The sequence below is a fragment of the Saccostrea cucullata genome, unplaced genomic scaffold (genome assembly GCF_032062105.1).
Source record: "Saccostrea cucullata isolate Sc308-1 unplaced genomic scaffold, CSIRO_AGI_Scuc_v1 ctg2160, whole genome shotgun sequence".
NCBI lineage: Eukaryota > Metazoa > Mollusca > Bivalvia > Ostreida > Ostreidae > Saccostrea > Saccostrea cuccullata.
The window spans coordinates 54,011-78,789 of NW_026937501.1; the positions used below are offsets into that span (position 1 = coordinate 54,011).

Genomic DNA, 24,779 nt, shown 5'->3' on the forward strand with positions numbered 1-24,779 from the left:
TAATTTTTTTAAAGTAAGCCAAACTCCAAGGTCAAATGTCTAGCTATAAAATGAAAGGTCTTGTCATAAGGATTAAATATATAAAGTATGAAAGCACTAACCCTAAAGCTTTAAAAGTTATGCTCAAGATTTGCTTTATAAAAGTAGGTCATACTCCAAGGTCAAAGGGTCAAAGTTCCTGGTATCCAATGTAGGGTCTTCTTACAAGGATTACATATGTGAAGTATGAAAGCACTATATATCCCTTACCATTCAAAAGTTATGGCCAAGGTTAAAGTTTTTTCATAAGTATGGAATCTCGAAGGTCAAGGTCAAAAGGTCAAGGTTGTTAATATCCAATGAAAGGTCTTTCCACCAAAAATACATATATGAAGTATAAATGTCCTGGTATCTACTGTTCAAAAGATATGGCCAACTACCCTAAGGCAAATGTTGGGGTCAGAATATGAAAAAAAATTTCCAAAGAGACAAACTATCATGTTCATTCCAAGCCTCCGTCTATCAGTACTTTCAGTACTTTGATTTAATGCTTACTGACACCGCAGTAATCATGTCACCGCTTACGCTTGTCAGGGGATGATATGGAGACGTCACCATTGCCGGTGAAGGGCTGCAAATTTAGGCCTTTGCTCGGCACTTACGGCCTTTGAGCAGGGAGGGATCTTTATCGTGCCACACCTGCTGTGACACGGGGCCTCGGTTTATACGGTCTCATCCGAAGGACCGCCCCATTTAGTCGCCTTTTACGACAAGCAAGGGGGTACTGAGGACTTATTCTAACCCGGATCCCCACGGGGATATTTTAATTTGATAGTAATATTTTAAATCTTAAAGCTAATAATATAGATTTTGAATTGATGGGCGAATTCAATCACTAAAATAAAATCACCAATCCCCTAATCTACTATTTGGGAATTCAAATTTTAAATGCAGAATTTATACTGTTCTTTGAAATGTCAAAATGGGCCTGCTTTTGGCAACAAAAAAATACTAAAGAGAGGGTTTTTGATTGTATTAAATAATAGCTGCATCGATGATAAGTGTTGTCTCCTTGCTGCAGGGCACTTTTGATCTAATTTCACTTTTACCTATTAAGAATTACTAGTACATGTATTTGTGGAAAAGTGAGACTGAGATCAAGAGTGAGCTCATCTAAGTTTTATGGCCCCAGAGTCTGCATTCTGCAGTTTCAAAAAATTTGATTTTACCGGATGATGATTCAAATGGTGTTTTATCGCAGAGCCTTCTGTACATCCCCAATCAGCAGCTTTTCAAGGTAGAAAATGAGACTGATCATGCAAGATTTGCATCACCAGTGTCGGGAGCTGATCTCAAAATTAAGCAAGCTGTCGGTACTTTACTAGATATAAATTTAAACAATTTACTAATTAAGGACAACATTCACATCCGAAACGAGGAGTCAGCTTCCAAATTAGAGGGTCTCATAACCAAGGAAGAAGCATCACTTGCATTGCAAAATATGAAAAATTATATAAGTCCAGGCAGTGATGGCTTCAATTTAGAGTTCTTTAAATTTTTTTGAAAAGATATTGGAGATTTTATACTTTATACACAGAAACAAGGAATTTTATCTATATTACCAAGAGGTGAAAAGCCAAGGGAATATTTAAACCAGAAGTCTCTGTCGAGACTGTAGCTCTACTGGTATGTACTTATCAAAAACCATTGCACTATTTTATGTATCTTTGTGTAGTCTACTTGTGTGCCAACTTATTTTGAAATCAAACTAGAACTGTAGAAGGAGTAGCGTTTTTAAGGAATTTCACAGAAAATTCTATTTTTAGTAACCATGGTAACACCGTTCATCGAAATCAGAAACCGATGCACTATTCTATGTATCTTAGGGTAGTCTACTTGTGTGCCAAGTTATACTGAAATCAGACCAAAACTGTAGAAGGAGTAGCGTTTTTAAAGAATTTCACAGAAAATTCTATTTTTAGTAACCATGGCAACATCGTTCATCGAAATTAAAAACCGATGCACTATTCTATGTATCTTAGTGTAGTCTACTTGTGTGCCAAGTTATATTGAAATCAGACCAAAACTGTAGAAGGAGTAGCGTTTTTAAGGAATTTCACAGAAAATTCTATTTTTAGTAACCATGGCAACATCGTTCATCGAAATTAAAAACCGATGCACTATTCTATGTATCTTAGTGTAGCCTACTTGTGTGCCAAGTTATATTGAAATCAAACTAGAACTGTAGAAGGAGTAGCGTTTTTAAGGAATTTCACAGAAAATTCTATTTATAGTAACCATGGCAACACCGTTTATCGAAATTAAAAACCGATGCACTATTCTATGTATCTTAGTGTAGCCTACTTGTGTGCCAAGTTATATTGAAATCTGACCAAAACTGTAGAAGGAGTAGCGTTTTTAAAGAATTTCACAGAAAATTCTATTTTTAGTAACCATGGCAACACCGTTTATCGAAATCAAAAACCGATGCACTATTCTATGTATCTTAGTGTAGTCTACTAGAGTGCCAAGTTATATTGAAATCAGACCAAAACTGTGGAAGGAGTAGCGTTTTAAAGGAATTTCACAGAAAATTCTATTTTTAGTAACCATGGCAACACCGTTCATCGAAATCGAAAACCGATGCACTATTCCATGTATCTTTGTGTAGTCTACTTGTGTGCCAAAGTATATTGAAATCAGACCAAAACTGTGGAAGGAGTAGCATTTTAAAGGAATTTCACAGAAAATTCTATTTTTAGTAACCATGGCAACACCGTTCATCGAAATTAAAAACCCATGCACTATTCTATGTATCTTAGTGTAATCTACTTGTGTGCCAAGTTATATTGAAATCAGACTAAAATTGTAGGAGGAGTAGCGTTTTGAAAAATTGTTTACAGACAGACGGACAGACAGACGGACAGACAGACAGACAGACAGACAGACGGACGGACGCCGGACGCATTACTATCACATAAGCTCTTCTGGTCTCTGACCAGTAGAGCTAAAAACTGGAGACCTATCTTTCTCCTCAATGGTACATACAAAATTATATGAGCATGTATTGGAAATAGACTTATATAAGTTTTTTAGATTAATCAATACATGAGAATCAAAAGGGGTTTTTGAAGGGAAGATTCATAGGCGAAAATATTTGACTTATCTATGATGTTCTACATATCACAAAAGAAAAACAAATCCCAAGGATGATGTTACTTATAGATTATGAGAAAGCTTTTGACACTATTTCCTGGAGATTTATGTACAAGACTTTTGAATATTTTAACTTTGGTCGTGATTTTATTAGATGGATTTCAATTTTATATAAAAATGCCACATAATGTGTTTTGCAGAATGGTGTTTTTTTTCCAGATTCTTTTGCATAGGTAGAGGGTGTCGTTAAGGAGACCCTGTCTCACAATATATTTTCAATCTTTGTGTCGAGATAATGGGTCACCTTATTAGACAAAATACAAATATAAAGGGTATAAAAATTGGTAAAGAAACAGTCTGCTTATTACAATATGCAGACGTTGGATGGGTCTGAAAAATGTTTTAAGAGTGCACTAGATCTTCTTTTCCAGTTTGCTAAATTTTCAGGTTTAAAGCCTAATCTATCTAAGACAAAAGCCATATGGATTGGTTCAAAAATTAATTGTAATGACAATTTTTGCAATGAATATAATTTAGAGTGGACATCTGAGAACTTTACAATATTGGGAATAACATTTAATGCCAGTCTTGACAATATTGAAGAGATAAATTTTATTAACAGAATTAATGATATAAACAAAGTAATGAGCCACTGGGAAAAAAGACATATAACACCTCTGGGTAAAATTACAGTTATAAAACCTCTTTTTCTTTCAAAAATTACACATTTATTGTTAACTTTACCAAAACCATGTGATGAAACTATGAAAAATCTTGAGAAATCTTTCTTTAAGTTTGTATGGAACAATGAAAATGATAAAATAGCTCAAAATATAATGATTTCAGATTATGATGATGGTGGCTTTAGAATGCCACATTTGCCAACATTTATTAAGGCACTTAAGCTCGCTTGGATCAGGAGGTTAATATATACGGATTCTACCTGGTCTAGAATATTTATGGAGTCTACAGGCTGTAATATTACAAAACTTTTACAGTTTGGATCAGAATATGCCTTATATTTTAGTAAAACAACAAATAACATGTTTTGGAAAGAAGTTCTGACTATAAAGAATTTATTAATTTATTTGAACCTGAAAATATTCTTCAGGTCTTGAAAGAACCTTTATGGTTTAACAGTAGTATCAGAGTACAAAGTAAACCTGTTTTTTACAAACAGTTATATGCAAAAGGTTTTCATATTGTGTCTGATCTATTAGATACCGAAGGTAATTTGTTATCCTTTAATTGTATATCCATTAATTATGTTTTAATCCCATTTACTAATTATGAAGGGCTTAGACTTTCCATTTTGAAAAACTGACCTGAAGTTAAACAATGTAGAACATCAGCTATTGGAATATACATTCCTACACATATTCAGGTCCTTTGTCGTGATGATTCCGGCTGTAAATCGTTATACAATTTCTTTCTATCGAAGCGGTATTACCAACTTGATGTGTTACAAAATGGACAAGAGATTTAGGTTTGCAGTATGACTTTAACTGGAAAGATCTTTTTACGAACTTAAAATACATAAATAAAGATTCAAATCTCAAATGGTTCAATTATAAGATCATACATATAATTCTTGGAACTTGTAATTTGTTGTTTTTATCTAAAACTAAAGATAGTCCACTGTGCTCTGTCTGTAATCTTGAGCAGGAAACTTTGAAGCATCTTTTTTATTACTGTCTTCCTGTTAAGGGAATATGGGATTGTTTAGAAGAATGGATTTTACAAAAAACTGGAAAAAATATTAAATTAGACCCAATTTCTATTATATTAGGTTTTTCTGGCAAAGAAAACACATCTTTAAATGTCATTACATTGCTTGTAAAACAGTATGTATACCAAAAATCTAGAAATTGTAAACCTTTGATATTCAACGAAGTTAAAAATGTAATATGTAAATACTATAGTTTTGAAAAATACTTGTTTGCATTAAATATGGAAGACACCCAGTTCAAAAAGAGATGGCAATTGTTAGACAATCTATTTGAAAATGATCAGCTTTATATAACGTTCATAAAAGGACATTGTAATTTTTACTTTTGTCTGTTTTTTTTTTCTTTTTAAGAATTTACTTATAGGCCTAGAAAACATGCACAGTGTAATTTATAAACATGCATATATATGTATATTGAATAAACTTTTTTAGGTCACCTGAGTCACTCAGGTGACCTATTTCAATCCTTTTTCGTCCGTCGTCGTCCGTCGTGCGTTAACATTTGAACATTTTCAGCTTCTTTTCTGAAACCACTGAACCAATTTCAACCAAATTTTGTATACAGCTTCTATGGGTGAAGGGGAACAAAAATTGTGAATTTCATGGTCCCTCTCCCTTGGGGCCTGAGGGGTGGGGCCAAAACCACTAAAATTAATGAAATCTTTAAAAATCTTCTTCTTTACTCCTGGATATCAAGCAGGCAAACTGTTAGCATGCATGTAATGAGCATTGAGTCCTTTACCAAAATTGTGAAATTCATGGTCCCATGGTCAGGGGTTCTAGTGCTAGGGCGGAGCAATATAGATTATATAGTGAAAATGCATTTTTTTCTTTGAAAATCTTCTTCTGTGCTCCCGGGTATTAAATAAACTAACTAAGTACATAGTTAAAATGAGCAACAGTGCCTCTTCCAATCGATTACTTAAAGAAACTCTTTTTTTCAGTGGGTCATAGAACTGTACAGGTATAATGAAACATGTGGAGATAACGAACAGTATTCAAGATGAAAAGTCCATTTAACAATACAAAACAGGAGCAAAGCAAACATGGACCTTCAGAACACTCGAGGTAGGATCAGGTGCCATGAAGGAGTGAGCATCCCCTGCTGACCGGTCACACCCGCCAAGTGTCATGGAGGAGTGAGCATCCCCTGCCGACCGGTCACACCCGCCTTGTCATGATCGGGAAATAAGGGGAAAATCCGGATCAAATGTCAATGTAGTGTGTAATTAATGGACTAACAATTAGTATGAAAAACGCCAGTCATCATTCGACTCAATAATGAATTGTATTTGCTGACAAGTTCATGTATCGACCACAGAACTTGCGAAATGATGACTTTATACGAGACTCCTGATATTCTTGCTTCAACAACTTGTTTGTCAATAATTTACCTCGTTTAGAAATTGTTCATACGTAGAGCGTGCTCTTGCATATCGAATCAAGTAAGATACATAAACCAAAACTGAAGGGGTAACATTTTGAAAGTATTTCACAATAATTCTATTTTTAGTAACAACGGCAACACCTTTCACCGAAATCAAAAACCCATTCACAAAATAATGTATCTTAGTGTAGTCTACTTGTGTGTCAAGTTATATTGAACTCTGATCAAAACTGTAAGAGGAGTAGAATTTTGAAAAAAATTGTTTACAGAGAGGCAGACGGACACATTACTATCACATAAGCTCTGACCAGTAGAGCTATGTAAAATCAGCCCATGTAAAAAACGAATCGGAAGGGAGGGATTCAGGAATTACTATACCCCCATTGAAAAGCGGGAGGGTATATAGTAATCTGTATGTCCGTCCTTCTGTTACGCTTCGGGGTTCACATCTCTTATCCTCCACTCCTCTCATTCATGTACCACTGAATGAAATTTAATGAAACTTTCAGAATCTTTATTATATACTAGTATTGTTATTGTGCACCTCCTATTTTACTTTTTGACCCGACACATATTTTGGGTTTCCCATAGCAAATCATGGATACTATCAATATATCCATATGGGGGGCGGGGGTATCATTTAGTGAGTTCATTGCTAACAGTCCTCTAGTTTTGCATCAGCAATGATTTGACGTGAGGTGACACGGGTCCCGGTTTCTACGATCTCGGTCGATGGTTCCATCTTGCATTGGGATTCGATACCGAGACGTAAATTAACCTAGGCCACATGTATTTGTTCTTTGTATTTGGAAAGAAACTACATGTAAGAGTACAAGTTGGATTGCTACTTGAAGAATTAAATCCAATTTCCAAAATACAATTTATATAATAAGCCTTACAAACGAAGATAATGTTGTTACCTGCTTTGTCAGCACCTTTCTATTAAAGTAAAGAGCGTGTAATGGCCTCTAATGTAAAGTATCTCTTCTTTTTTTTTAGATCTTTTAGCAGACACTAGACACTTTATTTCCTGTTAAACCAATTTAATGTAATTATTTCAACCTTTTAAATGAACTAATGATTAACTTTTATAGGTAACCTGGCATTGCAAGTTTTTAACTTGGCAAATGTTAAGCCTTAATTTGTGCTAAAACGCCAATAAGGACACCAAAGCTGTCGCTTGTCCTTTTAAAAGAAGAACTAAATATATATGTCACAAGACACGGAGCACATTAGAAATGCCATATAGATAATCTTGTTTGTATTTTAATGTCGTATCCCATTTAACAAGAGCACCGCTATGCGGATCATCCCCTCGTGCCTGAAACTTTGCCGGTAACGCAGTTCTCAATGAAATACAATGTATGTATGTGGTAATCCGAGTTCAATATTTTCTAAGATATTGATGATATCATTTCTCGTATAACTCTGTCAAAAATGGCTCGATCGTACCAAGTACAGAAATTAATCTAGATTTTCATATGATAAATCTGTTTCCCATATTTCATTTCATCAAGTGCAATAATTGTGAAGAAAATGAACGGAAACATGGTGGACGAACCGAGCAACAGAGAGCAGTAAAGCAATATACCCTTCCGTTTTTGAAGGGGGGGGGCATAATAAAGGGTACAACCCTTCGAAAATCTCAAAAGTTCAACAATTTACGCTTCACTATAAATAAGAAAGAGATTTAAAACAATTGTTGCTAATGTCCCTACTACTTTTAAAAGTGCTGAGAGCTTGTGCGCTGTTTATTCGTTTGTTGTTTTACAACCCTCTCGGAAATTTTTCACTTGTATAGAGACGCTACCACTTACCGGTGTAGAGCTGTAAACTTTGTCTATGGTTTAGGTCTTGTGTCAGCTATAGTCTAGTAAGGAAGTTTCTAATGCGCATGTCTAGTTGACTAAAGCACTCGAACGAAGTTTAGTTTGGTGTATTAGTTTAAAACTGACCGTCAGCAACAGGTGAAACATCGAGCTTCTAGCAATTTTCGAATTATTATTTGATGAGTATGAAGAGGAAATTTACTTTTTTGAACACTTTTGCTACAACAAATGGTTTCATCTTTTAACTCATACATCAAGAGACAGTGTTCCGAAAATCAATAACTACATGGAAGTGGTGGACCAGATGAGAACGGTAGAAAATATGGACGATTTCAAATTTCATTACAGAATGTGTAAACAAACTTTTGAAATTGTATTGGCAGAAATTGCGCTTCATCTAATACATTACAACAACGCTGGTAATGTACCTATTTCACCTGACAGACAATTACTGGTTTTTCTTATCAGCTTTCCATGAGAAATTGTGCACACTTTTTCGGAATGTCCAAGGCCACTGTTCATGATTTCTTGTTTACTGACAAAAAGTGTAGGGGATGATTGATGTCGGATTATTTCAAACAGAATTATGGGTATAATATACACAGATCTCTTGTTTTTAGATAATTCGTTGGTCGTCACCGGACAGAGAGAAATTCGAAGAGACGTTCAGGAAAAGTATGGCATTCCCGGAGTAGTAGGTTTATTTAGACGACACCCACATACGATTAACGCATGCCCCAGCTGGTGAGAAAGAATATTACAACAGAAAAGGTTTCCCATCTATCCAACTTCAGGTATTAAGTGATTGAATACAAAAAATAATGAAAATATATATGTTCTTTCAACATTATCATTACAAGAAAAAAACTGATAGAACCTCGATTTAAGTTTAACACTTTAAATTATAACTTATTTAAATCGGATTTTTTTAAACGCTCTTTGTAATAGGCAGCAGTTGACCACGAATAATACATCATTAGTTGCTTACAGTGGATGGCCAGGCTGTACCCACGACACTAGGGTTTTGCGAAATTCACATCTTTATCATAAAGCAGAGGCAGGGGAACTGTTTATCCAAGGGCACCATCTTCTAGCCGACAATGCATACCCACTAAGGAACTGGCTGATTTCACCATATAAAAATAACGGACACTTAAGGCCAGAGGTTATTCGATTTAACAAAACACTTTCAAGCGCATGACAATCAGTGGAGAGAGCATTTGGTCTGCTAAAGACTAGATTCCGAATCCTAAAAGATGTTCCACTAATGAACCCCGAGGTTATTACCAAATTAATAATTGTTACATGTATATTGCATAATATGTGCATTATGAACAGTGACGATGTTGAACAACAGTTGGATGTAGAACTAGAAGATGTTGATGCGAACCACTGCCAAAATATATTTGAAGATGGACTTATAGTGGAATTGTGCGCAGAACGGAACTGGTACAGGCTCTACAACTTTAAACGCTACAAACGTCATTGAAATTTACCTTGTCTGTGTAAATATTCCATGTGTATTACAAAATAAAATTGTTAAAAAAACATGTTTTTTTTTAGTTTACAGTAAAAGAAAATAACAAAATCACTATCTGTGAATGGCATTATGGAATGAAAGAGACTTTGGTAAATAAATATATGCAACAGTGCATTTACGTAATATATCAACAAAATGAAGAGCAAGATCAGTCTGATCACATTTGAAATGAAACATTTTAAAGTATTAAACTCTTTCTTTAGAGACCATATTTTACCACTCAAATAATATTTCAAACTGGGTCTACAATGGCAATCAGCCAAAAAATTGAAGGGGAATCCTTTAATATAAAAAAAAGATCTTGCACACATGTTGCAGAACTTGCGTAATCAAACAGCCCTGCTTGCATAATTCAACATAATCAATTTTTCTTGCACTTAATGTCCATCTCAATTAAACTGATAAGTTTATAAAGTCTTTCCATTTTTTCTGTATGCATTTTAGTGAAATCTTGATTATGTTTTTCTAACTGATAAATTCGCAAATTCCTCTTATCTCTCCTTCGTTTTCTTGGTTTATTTTTTTCTGCTTTTCTTGCTGTTGAATCAGACTCTTTGCTTTGACTTTCTGTTGAATCAGACTCTGTGCTTTGACTTTCTCTTTTATCTGTATCTATTACATACGCTGGTTTACTACACTTCATACCATAATGCTCATCAAACACTCTTTTGTGAACAATTTTTTTTTGCAGCAGAACCATTTGGGCTGTCAATGATCTCTTTCCACCTTCTTTTTAATGCATTGTATTATAATAAAGTGCCTGAGTGGTGAAAATTGATACATTTAGAATTTCGTGCATTTTTTCCGTAATTTTCTTCCACATGGAAAGATGATTTCTCGTTGTTGAAAATGTACTCTCCATTTCGTGCCTGAGTGCCTCAATAATTAAGGAAGGATTCCTGAGATTCTGTCCACTCTGGCTTCTGATGTACCACTGGTTCTGGTGAAGAGAAACTGCTACTTAATTCTTGACGATCAGATGATGTGCTTTGCAGAGAGTTTTCTGATGATGGCAATGATTCTCTTTGCTGTGTATTTTCTGATGACCTTTCCTGTTCTTTTAATGTTTTGATTCTGCATCTAAATGAAAAAGAATTATCAAATTACTTAACTGTAAAATAAAACTTGTCTGTAGTAGAAAACTGTAACAGTAACTAAAACATACTAAGGAAGGGATGCAATGACCTTCATTGATTCAAACATTTTCCAGTGTTTTTCAGATGCTACTAGTGAGTAAAGCACATACATACTATTATATGAATTAATTTTATTTGATACATATAATAAAAGTGAAGGAGGACAGGTTAAGAGATATATAAACATTAAACAATAACCATTCAGCTCATGAACTTTCAAAGCCGGCCTTAATATTTTAGTTTGGTTGATTCCATACAAGATGTTGAGTTGCCATTTTAGTTGACAATTACAACTGTGGTTTGCAATGATACAGTCTGGGTGGTAAAACATTTACCTATTGCATCTGAAACAAGAGGCCCCGGGGCCACACCGCTCACCCGAGCACATCGGGTAGGAAAAAGCACAAATCAGATCAGAATTGAAAAGTTTACTGAGGGGGTGGGGTGGGTTGGGGGGGGGGGACTTGAATTCTAATACTACTTGAGAATGCCTCCATATCAACTCTGCATGTAACTTCTTTAGAAAGTTCTTGAGAAAAAAAATTTCATAGATTTTTTAAAAACATTTTGTATATATTACTTTGTAATGATTTGAATTTGACTCCCCATCGTTTCCCTCCCTACCCAAAAGGGTACTCATGATTTGAACAAATTGAAATTTTCAAATCATGAGGATGCTTACATGTCAATATGACTTAACATAGCTTTTCTGTCATTGAGATTTTTCCCTTTATTTTACTATATAAAACTTTGATCCACCATTGAGACCCTTCCCTACCCTTGGAGGTTATGATTTGAACAAATTTAATTCTACACTGCTTGAGGATGCTTCCATATAAATATCACTAATCATGACTGCTATTTAAATGTAAAACTTCGATCCCCCATTGTGGCCCGACCCTATCCCTGGGGATTATGGTTTGAACAAACTAGAATCGACAGTACCTGAGGATGCTTCCATATAAATATCACTAATCATGGTTTTGCAGTATTTGAGAAGAAGATTTTTAAAGATTTTCCTATATATTCCTATGTAAAACTGTGATCGGCCATTGTGGCCCCACCTTACCCCCGGGGATCATGATTTGAACAAACTTTAATCTACACTACCTGAGGATGATTCCACATGGTTTTTGAGAAGAAGATTTTTAAAGATTTTTCCTATATATTCCTATGTAAAACTTTGATTGGCCATTGTGGTCCCACCTTACCCCCGGAGATCATGATTTGAACAAACTTTAATCTACACTACCCAAGGATGATTCCACATGAATTTCATCTTTCCTGGCCCAGTGGTTTTTGAGAAGATTTTTTTTTAAAATGCCATTAATTTTTCAGTAATTAATAATTATCACCCCTTGGAAGAGGGCGTGGTCCTTCATTTGAAAAAACTTGAATCCCCTTTACCCAAGGATACTTTGTAGCAAGTTTGGCTGGAATTGGTCCCGTGGTTCTTGAGAAGGAGATGAAAATGTGAAAAGTTGACGACGACGACGACAGACAACGGACAAATTTTGATCAGAAAAGCTCACTTGAGCCTTCGGCATGTTCTGCGTGACATTAATTTTCTTGATTACTCCGCCCTTCGTTACTTTTAGTTCGATCATCCTACAAATGGAAATAAACACTTGCATCTCAAATGTTATGATGTATATTTATATATTTCAAAGAGTCAACAAAATTGACTTATATAAAAATACATTAATTTGAAAATACTCCCTCAAATCTATTGCATGCATAATGTTTTAGATTTTATTTGATTTATATGCTAAAACAGACTTGTAAAAAAGGTTACTAGTACTACTTCTATGCTCTTCCTACTTTCCAATGAATATGAATTTTTTATGGAATATGATTTTTTTTTTGTGCTAAAATGCCTAGATATTTTGATTTTTAACTGAAAAGAAACATGGAAAAAGTTCAGAAACAATGAGCCTTAACTCACCTGTCCATTTTCTGCACAGTGGTTGCATAAAACTTCCTCCGTGTCTCCAGTTAGAAGACACTCAACTTCAAAACCTGCACAGCTTGATGAAATGACAAAAATCACCCCTCAGGATTATTCTAAAATATCACAGATGAGTAATTTTAATGGAATTTCCAAAAATCTTATCTTGATAACCTTTATAAGTGAAATTAGCAATAGATAAACATGAATTCATACATTTAATTCTTTTAATTTAAAAAAATATTTGATATTTGAATATTTTATCAATTTTATAACACAGGAAAAAAAAGAAAAAAATTTAACTTTTCTAATCTCGTTCAACTTATCAGGCCATTCAGGACTAAGAAAATTAATTCAATAGTCATGTCATATCAGACTCATTTGGTCATTCTATCGGATAATTCATGCATATTAATTTATTTCTCTGATCTACGTACTTGAAATCGCCGTCTACAGCTACTTTTGATTTCCGAGCTTGTCTCTGTCTTTCTGCAATTTTAAGCTGATCTACATCTACCTCACTACACGTAGAATTTACCACTTGACTTCCACTGGCCATAATTTGCAAAGAAATTTATAAATCAGCTTGAGCTTTCATAATTATAAACAAACACGTGCAATCTATTATGAATCTCTTGAAGATATTCGTTAAAATTCATTTTTGTTCCTGTGCAACATCTACCTTTCAGACAGTGTCAGCCATCTTTGAACTAGACAACTAGTACGCTGGAGAATATCTCGTGTTTTTCGACTAGACTGGTTCACTTCCGGCAAACTAATATGCGTTCGGGTGAACTATAGTTCTACTTGAGTAACTATAACTGGCACGCGAACTCCACCATATACGTGTGCTTGGCGCCATTCAACGTGAGCCAGTCTCCATGTTCCACAGTGGGATTCAAACACATAATGCAAAGATCAATTCCTTACTCCGCGACTAGGTTGCAAATACAGTATTGGAAAAGAAATTTGTTGTATAGATTTATTATAAGAATATTAAGGTCAAGTTCTGTTTTGAGTTCCATCGAGCCATTTAGGATAGAGTTATGACTTTGCAGAGGTTTCATGTACTGAAATGAAATTCAGTATACAGATTTATCATAAAATGGGCCCCTCATCCAAGCATACCCTGAATGTGATGGATGAGGGACATTCTTGGAGTACAGCCTGAGGCTGAAGAGTATCAATAGCATATTTCTTGACTAATAACATGCGGGCTCGCTATTCAAAGAAATTAAAACCCATGTGACATCACCAGTATAAATACCGACCGCCATGCTTGAATCACTCATAGTTTAAAGCAAATTTATTGTCAATATATGCAAAAATAAAGAGGCGGGAATAAATAAGTGATGTATTATTCCATGTATTCTCACATGGGTGGGAAAGTTGATACTCTTCAGCCTCAGGCTGTACTGTAATAATGTCCCTCATCCATCACATCCAGGGTATGCTTGGATGAGGGGCCCATTCTTTTCATACAGCCTTCGGTTTCAGAGTATCAATAGCATGTTTAAAGAATTGACAATAAATTAAATCAAAACATTTATTTGGAAAAAACATCAATCACAGTTTAACACACCATCCATATAAGAATTGGAATCATTATTCTGAATGTCTCTAAAATAAAATTTTTTGAAGTTCTTCGATGAGGACCAGTCTCCAGTCTTCAGAAACACCACTTTTCAGAGCTGCAGAAGAAGATGCTGAACGAATTGAATGCGCCTTGAAAGTCTTAATGTCTATTCCAGCACTTTCCATTACGCACTTAATCCATCTAGCTATAGTGCTTGTGGAAACTTGATCGAATGTCTTAAATGATACAAGAAGTTGATCACACTTGCGAAAGTCACTTGTTCTTTTAATATATTCCTGTAACGTACACACAACACAAAGTTTTTCATCCTTGTATCTATCAAGGGTGATAGAAAATGACCTTCCTGGTCTAGAAGTCTTAAGTAATGACGTAAAATAAAAAATAACTCTCTCTGGACTTAACTTCATATTCTTCATACTCAAATTAACAAGAGTTTGTGCCCTAGCTGCTGTTGTTAAAGCTAAAAGTGTACATATCTTCCAAGTAAGATGTTTCATATCTAATGAATCCAAAGGAAAAAGAGACTTTAAATATGTAAGAACTTTAGTCACATCCCATGTAAATTCATATCTTGGCAAATTTGGTCTTAAATTAAACAACCCTTTCATAAATTTTGATAGTAATGCTGAATTTTTATTCCATTTTTGATCTAATAAAGATAAAGTCTGAGTTACAGCTACTTTATGAGTATTGACACAAGAGTAAGATTTCCCTTCTTTAAATAATGAAAACAAATAAGACATCAGATCCTTGTCAGAAATTTCATATACATTTTTGTTTCGTTTATTACACCAAAGAATGAATTTTCGCCATGCAAGGTCGTATTGTTTTTGGGTCGATCCTCTCCATGAAGACAAGATGATGAGTCTAATGTCCTTTGGAAATTCTTTATCCTCCAAGGCTTTCCAGAGAAAACTGCGGCGGCTAAGATGATTTTCTTGTTCATGGGGTGGTTTCTGTTTCCATCGGTCAGAAGATCTGCATGTCTTGGCAGTCTAACTGGAATTGAAACAATCATTGATAGTAAAAGGGGAAACCAAGTTTGAGATCGCCATACAGGAAAAACCACAATAGCTCTATCTACCCTATCTTCCTTGATCTTATTGAAAACTCTTCCTAACAGATGAAAATGTGGAAATATATAAGGTATTAATTCTGTCCACAGAAAAGAAAAGGCATCAACTTTCCATGCATTTGGACTAAAAGACCAAGAAACATACCTTTGAATTTTAAAATTGTTACCTAATGCAAAAAGATCTACATCTGGACTAAAGAACTGTTTTGTAATTCTATCAAAAATTTCTGATTTTAGACTCCATTCACCTGATGTAGTAGTTTCCCTAGAATAATAATCTGCTACCTCATTTAATTTTCCAGGGAGATACTGACAAGTTATCCATATATTCCTTGTACAACACCACTGCCAAATATCCTTTGCTAAATAATCCATGTCTTTTCAAACCATTCCTCCCATATTATTTACATAGGAAATGGCTGTCCTATTATCACATTTTATACCGACATGAATATTTGTTTGATCTTTAAAAAAATACTTTAAAGCAAAGAATATGGCCAATAACTCCAAATAATTTATATGGAACTTTTTCTCTCTTTCTGACCACTGTCTGCTAAAGTAATCTGTTCTAAAAACAGCACCCATTCCTACACAAGAGGCATCAGATTCTATCCAAAAATCTATGGGCAGTAATCGAATAAGTTTACCATTTTTTATTTCGATATTTTCTATCCACCAAACTATTTCATTCTTACTTTGACTAGACAATTTTATATTTCCATCGTAATCATCACCATTTTCATTCAATGCCTTAACTTTGTCCCTTTCTAAAGATCGGTAATAAAGGGGTCCTATGGAAACTGCATTAAATGCATGTACAATAAGCCCTATGAAAGTTGCCACTTCTCTAATACTAATACATTCTTCCTGCAATAAATTTTGAGCAGTACTTTTTATCCTATCTATTTTCTCCCTTGGTAAAAATACCATGAACTTTTTCGAATCAATTATCAACCCAAAAAATTCAATTACTTGAGTTGGTTTTGTCACGGTTTTTTCAAAGTTAACATAGAAACCTAATGAATGTAAGGTATCTATAATGAATTGAGTATTCTTCATACAATAAGCCAAATTTTGATTCATAATTAAAGAATCATCCAGATAATAGGAACATCTGATACCAATGGATCTAAAGTAAGCATACACAGGTTTTAAAATCTTTGTGAAAATTCTGGGCGCTGAAGACAATCCGAATGGTAAAACCACAAAACAATAAACCTTTCCGTTCCATTGAAAACTCGAATATCTCTGAAACTCTTTTGCAATTGGAACACTAAAATAAGCATCTTTAAGATCGACACTACAGATAAAATCTTCTTTCTGTAAAATACTCAAAATTTGATTTAAATTTTCTTGTTTAAATTTTTCATACGAGACAAATTCATTTAGAATTCATAAATTTATCACAGGTCTGAGTTTCCCATTTTTCTTAGGAACAACAAATATATTAGAAATAAATAGAGCATCATTTTCATTTATTTCTCCTAATGCACCTTTTCTAAGAAACTCCATTATCTCTTCGTTTACGATAACAGATTCTTGGTCATTAAAAGAAATTTGAGATGGCTTTTTTGATTGATAAGGAATCTCATCAAACTCAATCTCATAACCCTGGATTGTCTTCAGAACCCATGAATCCTTAATGATGTTTTCCCATTGTGTTACATGATGTCTAATTTGACCAACACTTACCGTGTTTGTCTCACTCAGTATTTCTCTCGTCTTCCTCTTTTTTCCTGTCTCGAATCTCGAGTGTATGTGTTCCTTCCCCCTAAAAAAGGCCTGTTTGATCCTCTACCTCTGCCATAGTAATAGTTGTATGGAAAGTTTCTTCTTCCCCTGTTGCCCGAGTTGTTATAAGCACCACTAAATTTATCAACCCTTTTGTACTTGTCAAAATCTGACAACTCTTTAATTTTCTTTTGGATATCTGATCCAAATAACAACTCCGTAACAGGTTGTGAGGCATTGCATATGTCCGAGAACCTGTTTGGCAAGACCTTTCTCAAAAGAAATCTTCTTTTCTGAGACAATTGATACACTGAATTACACAACAGAATAATTGACTGTTTAATCAGATTTCTAACTTCCTTCATTTTCTCATCTGTTTTTGACATTTCAGCTATTTTGAGCAACGGAATAATACCTGTTGCTATTGTTTTCTGTACAGCTTGAAAACCTGAGTCTCTACTTTGAGCAAATTTGGGCATAATATTCCATATGTCTGTGTTTACTCGTGGGGCTAACAGATAAGTGCAATTAGCTGGTCTTGGATTACTCTCTATTATCTTCTCTGTTTCGCCCTCTTTAATACAGAGAGTGTTAACCATGTTAGCTAATTTATCATCAACGTTCTTCCCTTTTTTATCGGTTGTAAACCAATCTGGAATGTCCCAATCATTATCTAACTCTTCATCATGACGTTTTTCATCAGATTCTTTGTCATCCATGAAAAAATCAAAATCATTTCCCTCATTTAGACTTGAGCCTTCACGCTCATTATTATTAACATCAAGGTCCACACTGGACTCTTGTTCTAATTGATCTAATTGATTCAGTTTATCTTGCTGAAGATAATAAATGCACCCAATTATATCATTTATACCCATCATTTCCTTGAATTTGTCAACACTCACAGTGTCCATGTTTAACATTACACTAGTAATGTCATTACCAGAAATTTCAACTTGTTTATTTTTCTTCGCTTTAGTGGCATTACTGCCTGGCCCTTTACGTTTGCTACCTTTTTTACTTGCCGAAGACGGCTTCGCCGTCGACGTTGAAGGCCCTTGTTCATCATCATTAGGTGCATTTTGCACTGCAGAACCTACAGTTGCCCTAGTTTATATTCTTCCTAGTTTAGAAGCGAGTTTTTTCTCTGCTTTTCTAATATCCTCGCTATTAAACCCCTCAAAAGATTCATCGTCCGACTCTGCCATTATCGAGAGTACGTCAGAATTTTCTGAGGACATGCATGTAAATTTCACAACAAACCATGAAATTCACGTGAACCACGTGAAAGCCCAGACCACGTCTGAGAAACAATAACACACTTAGAAAATAACTGTGTATACAACACGTAAGTTAAGACTTCGTCTAAACTCCAATTTAATCAAAATATTTCGAAGTATACCTTAAAGCCCGCACAACGTGCGCCAAGAAAAATATGAGTGATTCAAGCATGGCGGTCGGTATTTATACTGGTGATGTCACATGGGTTTTAATTTCTTTGAATAGCGAGCCCGCATGTTATTAGTCAAGAAATATGCTATTGATACTCTGAAAGCCGAAGGCTGTATGAAAAGAATGTCTATGTCGAGTCTGATTTGAGTACGATTGGGCCATTTTTGACAGAGTTACATGTCCCTTTGATTTAGAAAAATTCCAATTACATTTAACACGATACATGACAAATAGCGTGTTGCAAGTCAAACACAGTAAGAGACCTAATATATAGGTGAATCTTAATTCATCAAACTAGTGCTGTCATCAAAACAATGCTGATTAACACTATATCGAACCCTATATGTGTTTCTGCGTCAATATCTGACATTCGCGATTACTTTATTAAACGGGAGTTTGTGCAACACGTATCCCCCCCCCCCCCCCCGGACACACATTATAAGGATTTGATGGATTGTACCCAAAACAGAACCTCACATTCTGAGTTTCATGTCCCTATGTGCAACCTCTAAAAAAGAAAATAAACGGAAACTGCAAATAATCGGAATTTTTAAGGGCATTACTCTGTTTAAAATTGCTCGATCGAACCCACAATTGAATTTGACCTAGATTTTCTTATGATAAATATGTATATCAAATTTTATTATCAAACATCATCCCATTTCAAGATCATTTTGCATCACCAAGTATGTCGTTGAGTTCAATACAGCTCAGTCGTAAAATTGATTCTTCGCGGTGACAATGATTGTTTGTGTAGTTCAGTCGGTACATTATCTACGTAGATGTCTATATTGTGACAAACAGATTGAGAAGATTAATATGATGATGAAAGTCATTGTCCTAAGATAAATACATGTATTCTGAACCACTTGACGAGTGAACTTTCAGTAACTTTGCATTGAATAACTAATTATTCAGGTAAACTGATTTCATGAATATAAATTATTTTGGAAAGCAATCGAATGAAAATGAAAACAAACTTGTAAGAACTGTAGGACAAACTGGACTTCCAAATCACAGGGGCTGGTAACTAACTATATTTGATTTAACGTAATCACTACAAAGGTTTAAATTATATTACATTACAATATTACATTACCTTTGAAGACTGATACCTTACTGTATACTCTTTACATTGGCGTCGGAAGAAATCTGAAAGGGGGGGGGGGGCTAAACCAACAAAAAAGGTAACCCCCAATTTTCAATGTTATATAATGTGTATCTTTGCAAAAAAGTCTAACCCCCCACCCCCGTCCGACGCCTATGCTTTAATTAGTTCTCCAATGTTAGAATTTTATTGCGATATTGACAAGAATTTCTAAAGAGTAGAAATTACTCGTTCTTATTTATGCCTGGCTTTTAGAATGATTACTTTCACAAATAATTTCATAACTGTTACAGCTCCGTTTATTTAGCCTACCAAACTCGAAGCAGCTTCGTCACAAATACTGCACGTTCTTTTGCATAAAAATTTTGCTTTTACTGGATCGCTGCATATATTTACAGTTTTAACAAGATGGGCACAATTGCTCTCAGCATCTTCACAACCAGACAAAATAGCTACGTCTGTAGGTGGTGCTGTGTATGGAGCATGCGTACTTCCAGTTGTTGTTGAAGTTGGAGCAGCTGTCGGGAAACCTGGATTCACGTGACTGGTATAAGATTGAGAGCTATGAATGTTTGTCACATGTTGTGAACCAGTAGAACCGCTGCACATGTTGCAAGTTGAAGCACATAAAAGTTGCGCAGAAACCGGCATCGAACATATATCTATGTCGGCGACTAAAACCTGACAATTTAATTGTTCGTCTCGGCAATTCGGATCTGGTTTCTATGGAAACAAAAGTGTAAATTAAGGTATTTTTGTTCGAAATGCATGATATTAATCATATTTGAAAACTAGACCTGAGTATACCATTGTGGTTTTGCTTGTTGATGCTTTCTCTGTGGAACTTGTGGAACTTGATGTCATTATAACAGACGTAATCACTGGCAGAGATGTAGAGTGGGTGGTCGATGTCGAAACTATAAAATGAAATACAATCAAGTATATGTAGATAAATATACATCAAGCTCAAAATGTACATTGATACAATACAGATCTGGGCCATGGTTAACATTATCCTCTAGAAAATCAAAGTGCTTCTTGTCATGATCAGACAAGCGCATTAATTACTAGACGGTGTTTAATAGAATGGTTTAACAGTAAGAAAAACTTCAACCAATAAAGGACTAAATAAACGATCACGTTGGAAATCGTGCGTTCGTAGAGTATGCTCTTGCGTGCTAGACATTATCCACATAGGCGGTTTTCACTCGTATGGATATGAAGAAAAGTTGGCATGAAAAATTGATTAAGTAAAGTCTGTCCGTTTTAACACTGGTTTCCTTGCGATATCTTGAAGCCTGTGGGCTTTTGCAAAAACATAATAAACCACAGCCCCCAAAGGCTTAAGAAAGACCCTTTTTGTTTAAGGTCAAATGCCAAGGTCATTAATGCATTCATTGTGTGTGTGTGAGTGTGTAACTTAAATTCCCGGGCAATATCGCAAGAAGCTTTTTGAGTTTTGCAATTAAATTTTAAACGATAACTCGCTGTGGTCTTATCCGCTCTTATTTAATAAAGCCTCCCACTTAGATGTTTTTTTCTGGGGACATAGATTCTCTGAATAAGTTTGTTCTTAAATTATTTTTACTAAGTATCTAAATTTAATTGAAGTCTAAGATTTTTTGATGTCCTACTACAATTTTGATACGTTGAGGACTGTGAGTTTTTTGTTTTTTTTTTGTCTTAGTCGTAAGATTTTTGTTGAAAAGGCCACTGAACCCCCAAAACGAAATAGATATTGCCAATCAGAAAATCAAGCATCTTTTCAACAACAAGCATTAAAGATTTACATATTTTCAAATTAGGTATAAGTTTTGAACCTGATACCTGAGGATGAACATTTCTGCTCATCTGACCCATCATTACAGTCCATCTCCCCATCACAGCGCCATCTGTGCGGAATGCATGCACCACTGCTGCATTGGAAGGAACCACCGCTGCATGTTGTTTTATTATCTGTTAATATTTTTAATTCTATTAAATGTTGCTACCTTCTCATTAAGTACTTTCGCATTATTCATTCAATATACAGGGAGTTTTGCTGTATGTGTTTGGCAAACATATGTTTAAATTTAAAGTCTTGCTATATTTACGACATCCATCTTCGTCTATTCCGCTTTTACAGTCTATTTCATTGTCACAGCGCCAATTAATGGGGATGCATGAACCATCTTGGCAGTTAAACTTGTCATGAACGCAGGTGTGATTGGTGACGAGAAATCCAAATGTACCTAAAGTATTCAATTTTTTGAAATAAATTATAAGGTTTGACCCATGTAATATTTGCAAAATAATGTCTAAAAATACATGTAACCTTTACATTGTGATTAATATTCCAAGAAATAAAAGATTTTGACCTAAATGAAAAATTAAAAATTTAGTCCGAATTTCCTCTGCATAAGTACCCTACATTGACATTTATTCCTTTATATTTTCTTCAAATAAAAAAACATTAAAGTTTTAGGTCACCTGAGTAAACTCAGATGACCGATTGCTATCCGTTTTCGTCCGTCGTCGTGCGTTGTGCGTTAACATTTGAACATTTTCAGCTTCTTCTCTGAAACTACTCAACCAATTTCAACCAATTTTGGCATAAAGCATCTATTGGTGAAGAGGAACAAACATTGTGAATTTCATGGTCCCTGCCCCCCCCCCCGGGGCCTGAGGGGTGGGGCCAAAACCACTATAATTGATACAATTTTTATAAACCTTCTTCTTTACTACTGGATATCAAGCAGTCAAACTGTTTGCATGATTGCAATCAGCATTGAGTCCTCTACCAAAATTGTGAAATTCATGGCCCTCGGGATCAGGGGTTCTAGTGCTAGGGCGGGGCTATATAGATCATAGAGTGAAAATGCATTATTACTTTGAAAATCTTCTTCTCTGCTCCTGGGCATTAAATAAACAAACCAAGTACATAGTTATGTTGAATAAGGCTGCCTCTTACAAAATTGTGAATTTTATGGCCCCAGGCTCAGGGGTTCTGGTGTTACGGCGGGGCTCTATTGATTATATAGTGAAAATGCATTAATTCTTTGAAAATCTTCTTCTCTGCTCCTGGGTATTGAATAAACTAACTAAGCACAAAGGTATGATGGGCAGGAGTGCCTCTTCCAAAATTGTGAATTTTATGGCCCAGGGGTAGGGGGCTCTGGTGTTACGGCGGGGCTCTATTGATTATATAGTGAAAAATATACATTCATTCTTTGAAAGTCTTCTTCACTGCTCCTAGGTATTAAATAAACTATGTAAGTACAAAGTTATGATGGACAAGAGTGCCTATTCCAGAATTGTGAAAAACATGGACCCAGGGTCAGAGGTTGTTGGGGGGGGGGGCTCTATTGATTATATAGTGAAAATACATTAAATCTTTGAAAATTTTCATCTCTCCTGGGTATTAAGCATATGAACTACATATATAGTTATGATGAGTAAGGGCCCTTTCTCCAGAATTGTGAATTTCAAGGCCCCAGGGTCAGGGGTACCAGTGTGTGGGGGGGGGGGGCTCTACTTATATACTGAGAATGAATCTGCTCCTTTGTATTAATCAAACATTATTTTTTGATAAACAAGGGCGCCTTTTTAAAAATTGTGCCATGTGTGGATGTAGGGTCAGGGGTTTATGTCACAGTGTTAGGGGCACAACTAATTATTGCTGAATATTACTGGTTAGTTGAAATGCATTTTTGTTCCCCTACCCTGCCTATGGATATTAAGTAACCAAATTAAGCAATTGCTAAGTGTATAAGTCTGGCGTTATAATGAGCAATGGTGCCTCTTTCAAAATTGTGAATGCCATAGCATCTAGCTTAAAACATGAAGCAAATTCAGTCACTTGAAAGTTACTGCATGATGCTCAGGTGACCTATAAGGCCCATGGGCCTCTTGTTAAATTGACATTGAGCTAAAATTTAGTTATTTTATCCATTTAGAACAACTATGGATTTAACTTTATAAAATTTCCTTCTGTTTTCTGAATCCTGAGTAAACGTCATCCTTAAGATCGATACTTTGGATAGATTTTTTTAATGTGCGGTGTCTGTTGTTAAAAAAGGAGTTTTATGATATGCACGACTTCTAAATGATTATGGCTGTCAACAACTTCTCGAAAACCTTTATTCAAAATACTCAGTAAGTAACATTTTCACAGTATTCTACCCTTTTCCATACCCCACAGCAAGCAAAAATTGTCTGGTATATATATTATCATTATTACAGTAACTTGATCCAAGGAGTCATATCATATCGAGTTGACAGGCGGGATCATCAGATCAAACAAGACGCGAAACATGACATCTAATCCCAACTCTGATGTTTTAGAGGTTCACGTTTGCTCTCAGAGTTAACTCATATTAGAGGGTCGACGAGCCTTGAAATATTAATATGAATGGGTGTGGCTGGTCACCAGGGGATGCTCAGTCCTGCATGGCATCCAATCTCACCTCTTATGTTTTAGAGGCCCATGTTTGCTATGCTACTGAATTGTATTGTTTGAATATACTTCTGAACTTGACTTCTGTTCGTCATCTCAATACATTTCAGACAATATATAGTTTCATATTAAAATATATCTTAAACTACATTACAGTACGAGTCTAAATAGATTATAAACTTTCATTTGTAGACAAGTGTCGCGTGAATACATAAAGGATTGAATTTCAAGTTTTATCTTAAAGTCGCATATCCTTAAATCAAACACAATAAAAACTATAACCCAAGTTATCGTAAGTTCATTCAAATAGTTCTTGTTTACTACTAGAAGTTACTACTTCTTAGTAAATGGATACTAAATGGCATCAAGACTAACCTGTAAAAAAAGAGAATAAGGTTAGATATTTCGCCACCATGCGTCTTATCGTTGTTGATTCCACAAAGATAATGCCAAGTGTTGAAGTAAATTTTGTGACTAGTTATTCACCTCCAGCAATCTTTAACATGATCTACAATAAAATGGTTACGTATTTAATATATTCTGACATAAGATAGTTGTAGCTGGATGAAATTAATAAAAAACGAAAAAAAATTAAAACTTAATGTCATGTCTTTTTTCTCTCCCCCTCCCTCTCTCTGCAGACAAGGTGGCTGTCAAAAAAAAAATAAAGGTGTGGG

General features: G+C 35.0%; 1 protein-coding gene and 1 pseudogene across 1 annotated transcript; both read right to left on the reverse strand.

Annotated features, from left to right (window-relative positions):
* Positions 1-14,411: 14,411 nt before the first annotated feature.
* Positions 14,412-18,348, reverse strand: LOC134248296 (uncharacterized; annotated as a pseudogene).
* Positions 18,349-19,907: 1,559 nt separating this feature from the next.
* LOC134248294 (low-density lipoprotein receptor-like) lies at positions 19,908-24,568 on the reverse strand. Its single transcript, XM_062730705.1, has 5 exons — positions 24,478-24,568; positions 21,761-21,898; positions 21,495-21,623; positions 20,475-20,584; positions 19,908-20,390 (listed from the first exon to the last, which is right to left on the reverse strand). Exons 1-5 carry the CDS (start codon positions 24,515-24,517, stop codon positions 19,971-19,973), a joined length of 837 nt encoding a protein of 278 aa, XP_062586689.1. The 5' UTR covers positions 24,518-24,568; the 3' UTR covers positions 19,908-19,970.
* Positions 24,569-24,779: the final 211 nt, after the last annotated feature.